A 7,335-nucleotide genomic window follows, 5' to 3' on the forward strand; every position below is an offset into this window, starting at 1 on the left:
TTGAAATAAGCAACAATTTTCTTTAGGGCGATCAGCAAACACACACATAAATACATATATACATATATCTTGCTACCAAATTATCCAAATGAGGTTCCACTTAACAAAGTGTAAAACGGAACTCAGAACTACAACTTTACTTTTACATAAACCAAATATTAAATGTTCAGTATATTGAGTTTGCTGCCACAGTTCAAATACGAATTTGGCGACCACAAACGCACTACAACCCTTTTTCAAGGAAATAATTATAATCATTACCCAACAGTCCAATAAGTTTAGTAAATCATTCGTTCAGCCTAAAACCTGTGCTTCCAACTCAAAAAACTCTCCTAGGTGAAATCTTAGCAAGTAAATATCTATTAAGAGTGGGAGAGAAGCGTACAGTTTACAAATTTTCGAGTAATCCCGAGTAAGAACATTATAAATAGTCGACATCTGAGTATTGGCAGTGATCACACAGTAATTGGATCCTGCGATTGCCACACAGGATCCGCCATTGTTGTCGTAGGGGGACCAGTTAGCGTGTTGCTTATTCATTGTGAAGGTGAAGGGCTAAGTCGGAGCAAGAGAAGGGCCTTAGGTTAGGGCTTGAAGAGGAGTGAAATTGGAGTATTGTAGTGTGACCCTTTCCTTTATTTTCTTTTCTTTTTTTCAGATATTGGCTTCGGTATTTGGCTGTCTTTAGCTTCAAGAAAACAAAAATGGTACCAATGGCTATGTTATACCGTGTTTTCCAATCCATAGGTGCCAAATTCTCACCTAAACACAAAAAAATCCCCATTAAAATCTCAAAAGACTGACAAAAGAAAGAAAACCCAGAAATATGAGAAAACCAAAAAAATTTGGTGTGTTAAATCTTACCATAGAGAAGAGAAGCAACATAGCCTATGGAAGAGAATTGGAAAATGAGGTAAAGACCACTTTCAATACAACAACAAAGGAGTGATAAAACGTTTCTATGGTGGACATGGCCAATGGTTCCAATCTCAGTAAAAAACTCTTTCTCTTTTCTCTCATCCAAAGCTGTTTTCGTGAGCCTTTTCACAGCTATTTCGTCTCCATTTCTCAAAACTCCTTTATATACCTCTACGTAGCCTCCTTTTCCAACCAAATTATCTGATACCCACATCACAAAACACCATTATAATCCAAAAGAACAGAACAAAAATGGCAAGAAGAAGAATAAGCTAACCTGAGCTGAAACCATCGGTGCCCTCACAGATTTCTTCAAAAGAGAAGCATTTCCAAATGGGTCTCTGAAAAGACTCGGTTCCTACAACTCCAACAATCTTCTTCACCATTGGGGTTTGGATCTTTCTTCTCTACTGCTGCTTCTTCACCACTGCCATGTTTGCTGAGCTCTACACTAATTAGAATCTAGATGTAAGAGAAAATGAACATGATAAAGATGAGAGAAGCTATCAGAGGAAGAGTGATTTGGGCGAGATAGAGGAGAACACGAGAAAGAAGTAGGAAAAAAATAAAGATATATGTTTTTAGTTTCCCTCTAAATAAATTCACTATCCCGCCAATTTTACACTGTAGCGCATTTTATGTTCTATTTTTTTTACCTAGCTTTTATAATACTTTTTCAATAGTCTTATAGCCATGTGTTGTGAAAAGGGATTTTTCTTGTAGTGAATTCTTCCACTCTTGTAGTGATGACTACCGAGTTGTAGTACTTTTTGTGAAACAGCTCCACAAATCAAGCCCAAGTCATGGTGGTGATATCATGAGTTTGCTAAACCAGATCCCACCAGATTCTGGCATCCTTCTTTAGTAGAGAAGAAACGCAGGATATGCAATCCGCGTTGCTGAGGTTCATGTGTGCCAAAATAGTCTCTACATTCCTGAGCCATTCTTCAGCCTCAAAAGGGTCGGTTGTCCCTTCAAAATTTAGAGTGTGCTGCTTAAGGAAATGCTCGTAGACTGGCTCTATGTACTGAGCTGGATAGGGCACGTAATTTTCCATCGACCATCCCCTCATATGGATATCCTCCATTATACTCTTGCTAAGGTGCTTGAGCCGCTGGCTGAGGATACGACTGAGGCTGCGGTTGAGGTTGTCGTTGTTGCTGCAGTAGTTCTTCTACTTGTTGTCGTAACCGTATAATTTCAGTGTCATTTTCAACCGGAGGTGGTGCATTTCTTTTAGCAGTAGCATTGGTAGTATGTTTTCCCTTTCTTCGGACTGGAGGGACCTTGTGAGTCTCGTTTGTGGTGCTGGGGGCATTGTCGTTAGTTCGTGTAGACCTTTGGAGCGACATCTTCAGCAAAGTTCTAACAGCCGAGAAAAACATGTTAGAACTTACCCTAATATTTTCTAAGGTAAAATCTTAGTCTAAGCAAACATAACTCGGACCTATCAGTTATGATTTCTTATGAAAATTTATGTAAGTCATCTTTATAAATTAGGGTGTGTTTCTATACTTAGACTTTTAGGCCATCTTTATTATTTTCTAAGTCTATTTCTAACCACCCTATATGACTTAATTCTCAGGCTCGAAACTTGTCGCTGCTCCAAAGTTAACCATATCGAGGGAGGGCTGTGATCAGTAAAATCGTTCCCACCACAATGGCCCCCTAAACTCTTAATACAGAACTCGGTCCATTGATTTGTATCCACCCTCGCTGAACTTAGCCATTATTTGTTTAATTTACTCTAAATTAATTTTGATTTTACAAATATAATAAATTCAAAACAAAATTCATACATGCCATTAAAAAATAATAATAACATTATTCACTTATTACAATAATAATTCAAAATAAATAAAGAAACAATACTAATAATAACTAGGGTAAAATTTCTAAAATTCAGGATCTTCTACATCTGACCCTTCATCTAGCATATCATCAGTTATTTCCTCATAATCATCAATATCATAAGCCTCGAAACTACCACGGGGAATATTTATTAGGATGTTATTCTTTTGTTCATTGGTGAATTAAATCTCAAACCTATTGATAAACCTAAGTATAAGAAAATAATATCTAATGGCTACCGGTAACTCATCTTCATCATCTATAGTTTCCCATAATTCTTCCAAATTTGAAACCACAGAAGGCATATCCTTAAAAGCCTAATTACTAGGACATATTGTTCCATGACTCTCATCATAATTCACATAGTGATTTGAAGTTGAACTATCTCCTTGTGAAATATGACCAATCTTTGAGTGATTCTTTCTAACACTCATATTGTATTCCTTGGCCCTCTAATCCTTTTCAATGTCTTAATGGCATGAATATCTTGATAAGTCAAGGCTCCATTCATTTTTAACTGAAAACATATCAACTAAAACGTTAGTTTTAACATAAGCATAATATTCATAACATAAACACTTACATTGGTGGTTAGATCTGGAGCTTTTGCATGTGTATCAAGGAGAACTTTATGCATATGAACTGTGGCTCTGATACCAACTATAAAGACTCGGCTAACTTTAAGACCTCAAACCTTTATAACTACTAAGACATAACTACTCTCTTTTGGAAACATAAATAAAATAATAAAACTTTATTATAGAAAATCCAAAATACGAGATCCCATTGTTATTACATAAAATCATAAAGAAAAACAAAACCTTTATTTAAATGTTCAAATACTAAATGAGAAAATCATAATTACATAAGTAAAAGACTCAAATGTCAACGTCATCCTCGATCGATTCCATTGGTCCAATCCTTTACTTTCTCGCCTAATACACATGCCAAAGCCACATCGGATCCATCCCATCTTCCATATTCATTTACCTACAGAATCTAAATAAAAAGGAATGAGCCTAATGCCTAGTAAGGAAAAATTACTAAAGCATAAACATAAAATATAAGACATAAAACATAAAACATAAAACATAAAAATGAAGTACAATATTAATGGCCATTAACTCATTACCGCAGTATTTGATAGGAACCGCTATAGTCCTCTTGCTACTATTTAGAGGTAGGTTTAGACACAACTATAGTCTATGATAATGATAAAAATATCAGGATTTGCTATCTAAGCAGCCCTATTTTTCAAGCGACTAAAATGCATAAAAACAACATACATACACAACTCACATAGCACATAAATCTAAATTATTTTCCTTACCAAAAACCGAGGTATTGGAGACAAGTGCAGGATTGGAAACTCCTAAAACTAAACAATAAAATCATAAATTTTCTAAAGAAAAGAAAATGAAAAGAAGATCTAAACCATCAAGATAAGAACTTAATGAAAACCTTAAGTTTCAAAGAAATCAAGCACCTAACCAAAAGCCATTATAACGAGTTAGAGTTTGAAATAAAAGGAAAGAATAAAGGAATTAGAAATGGACTAAACCCGAGGATTAAGAATACCTTAGATAGCTTAGAGCTTTGATCTATACCTCAATACCGAAATCACACTCTAGCTTACTTCCCAAGTGTTTTAGAAAAGCTTAGATTTGAAAGCTTTTAACCCCAAAACCCTAGTGTTTCTCTCTACAACGAAGCAGCTTGGAGGCTCTGAGAAGTGTTTGAAAGATGATGCAACTGGCTGAGTGAAAGGTCCTATTTATAGAGTTCAAGGAGTGAAACTAACTCCCATTAAAATGAGTAAATAAATGAATAAAAATGGAATTTTCTACTCAACAGATGCCCAGAACTTGGTGAAAATTGTTCAAGAGCAAGTCCAAGTTGTTGATGGCTATTTCTAGCTTCGAATTCCACAGATTTTCAAAATGGCCTGATAGAGCCGATATATCGCCCCCTATAGAGGATGTACCGCCTGCCCCATTTTCCTGAGGCTCCATGGTTTCGTTCGTGCGAAGTCGACGTGTTTTCCATATCAACATAGGTAATATATCGACCCCTATAGTTGTGATATATCGGCTTACGCTGATATATTAAATCACATTTTTGCACATTTTAAGCACAGTTAAAGTTTTTTAAACCACTTTGACTGAGTAATACGAGATCCTAACATCTGAGGGAAGGTTCTAGACTTTCTAGGTTTATCCTTGATTATTTTATTCATCTAAAATCCTTAAATCCTTTATAAACATACATATGACAAATGTCACATTCTTAATTATTCTATCTAAACCTTAGGTTATAATAAATAATATTTCTAGGACTAATCTCAATAATGAAACCTTATGTTAAAATTAATATTTCTAAACTATAGGCTAAACTTATAAAATCCATAATTAACTCTATGAGTTTCCAAATAATCCATGGCTTGAACAAATATCCACAAAAACTAAAAGACTATAGCTTAAGATACTACTATCTAGCTAAGTATAATTCCGGGGCGCTACACTAACTCTTAGTTCCATTAATTAATTTATTAAATATGAATTATTCCACTAGAAATTCATAGTTGTACTCTCAAAACAACAATCTTATATTATTAGAAGCTATAACTATAATGTCGTCCATTGATTTAGTCATTGCATGAGTTATGACCCTCTGCTAGTTGTTCATAATTAAAGCTAGGTCTTAATGTCCGTTAACCTCTCTAATTATGTCATTATCAATTAATTCCATTGATTTCCTAATGAACTTTATTCTATAAATGTAATTATAAAATGAAATTTCTTTTCTCTAACAGAAATTGAGCTTTCTATGTTCAAGTCCTGAATCAACACTAAAATGAACAACTAATCTGCTTTCATTTAAGTAAGGAGCAGATTCCATATCTGTGAAGCATGTTCCCAGCCACTTGTAGTTCTATGACTCCAAGATATCAGGAATTCAGTTGTAGGAATATTGAACCTTACCCGATAAGTCAAAAGTCATAAAAGCACAAATAAGAGTTCATTACTCACTTTAGTATTTAGGTCAAGTCTCAAACGGCGATCGATTGATGAATGTTGAACTTCTATATTTTAACGGAGATTATCAGAAGTTCTTTCCTTCATCATGTCACAGTCCAATACAATCTATATTGTATACAGTACCTCTATCTCTTTTTGTCGCTACATATAACAGTCTGGATAAATTGTTCTATCTTAAATAGAAGATAGACCGTACTCATAATCTTTATTAAATAAAGCTCCCACTTTATTTAGCGATTACAGAAATTTTTTATATTATTATCTTGAATTAAATCCTCTTCTATATATCATTATACATATACTTAATTCAAGACCATATCAATAATATTGGATCTTCATGATAAATTGCATGCATAATTAAATACAAATATGAGTGCAAAATATTAACTTTATTTAATTAATAGTAATCGTTCATATAGAAATACGCTTTAAGGGCACAAATCCCAGCATTATGTTTCGGGACGATGCCTGTATCTGGTGGGAGGTGGCGTCCCAAACTCAAAACGTTGCTACTATGAGTTGGGATGAGTTCTGAGACCTGTTTAACTAGAAATACTACAATAATGTAGTTAGAGCGGTGAAAGTGAATGAGTTTACTAGTTTGATGCAAGGCAGTATGTCAGTCACTGAGTATGCTTTGAAGTTTGATAGGCTGGTTAAATTCACACCTGACTTAGTACCAATAGATGCAGCCAGACAAGATAGATTTTTTCGGGGGTTAAATGCTATGATAGCCCGGGATGTTCGAATTATGTCAATACCTGGGGAAACTACTTATGCCCAATTGGTTGAAAAATCCCTCACGACTGAGGAGGCAGAGAATAAGATATGGAGGGAGAGTGGTACAATGCGTGATGTTCGGAGGGCAGTGCCTCCATTTGTGGGATCTGGTAGGGGCAGATGCCCTAGTGATCAGAAGAGGAAGACTCTTGACACCTCTACCCATAGAAGTTATGATAGGAGGGGCCAGGGTGTTTAGGGTGGCTGCCAGGGCGGCAATGAGACTTGGAGGAGCTACCCAGAGTGTGCCAGGTGTAGGAGGCTCCATCTGGGAGAATGTCAGGTGAAGGCATGCTATCTGTGTGGGGTGGTTGGGCATCTAAAGAAAGATTGCTTGAGCTCGATGAAAGAGGAACCCAAGAAGGTGTGATAGCTTGACTCCAGCTCGAGTGTTCACCTTGACGCAGGCAGAGGCTGGGGCTAGTCCCTCAATAGTGACAAGTCAACTTTCTAGTGATGGCACTCCATACACTATATTGGTTGATTCTGGTGCTACATACTCTTTTGTTTCTAGTAGAGTAATTCATAGAATGTGTAGACCTTGTGACTATTATACTCTGGGGTTTGGGACTTTATTGCCTATTAGGGAGCTAATAGTCTCTAGGAGATGGGTTAGGTCATTGTCAGTGGTGGTTGGCAATAGAGAACTATTAGTAGATTTGATTGAGTTGCGTATAGATGATTTCGACATGATTATGGGAATGGATTGGTTAGCCAAGTACGGGGCAACTATACACTGCAAGAAGAA

General features: G+C 35.9%; 1 protein-coding gene across 1 annotated transcript; it reads right to left on the reverse strand.

Annotated features, from left to right (window-relative positions):
* Positions 1-853: 853 nt before the first annotated feature.
* Positions 854-1,497, reverse strand: LOC133832398 (probable receptor-like serine/threonine-protein kinase At5g57670). The gene is made up of 2 exons (XM_062262747.1): positions 1,196-1,497; positions 854-1,119 (listed from the first exon to the last, which is right to left on the reverse strand). The coding sequence occupies exons 1-2, from the start codon at positions 1,302-1,304 to the stop codon at positions 854-856; spliced, it is 375 nt and encodes a 124-aa protein (XP_062118731.1). The 5' UTR covers positions 1,305-1,497.
* Between the last annotated feature and the right edge of the window lie 5,838 nt (positions 1,498-7,335).

The sequence above is a fragment of the Humulus lupulus genome, chromosome 4 (genome assembly GCF_963169125.1).
Source record: "Humulus lupulus chromosome 4, drHumLupu1.1, whole genome shotgun sequence".
Lineage (NCBI taxonomy): Eukaryota > Viridiplantae > Streptophyta > Magnoliopsida > Rosales > Cannabaceae > Humulus > Humulus lupulus.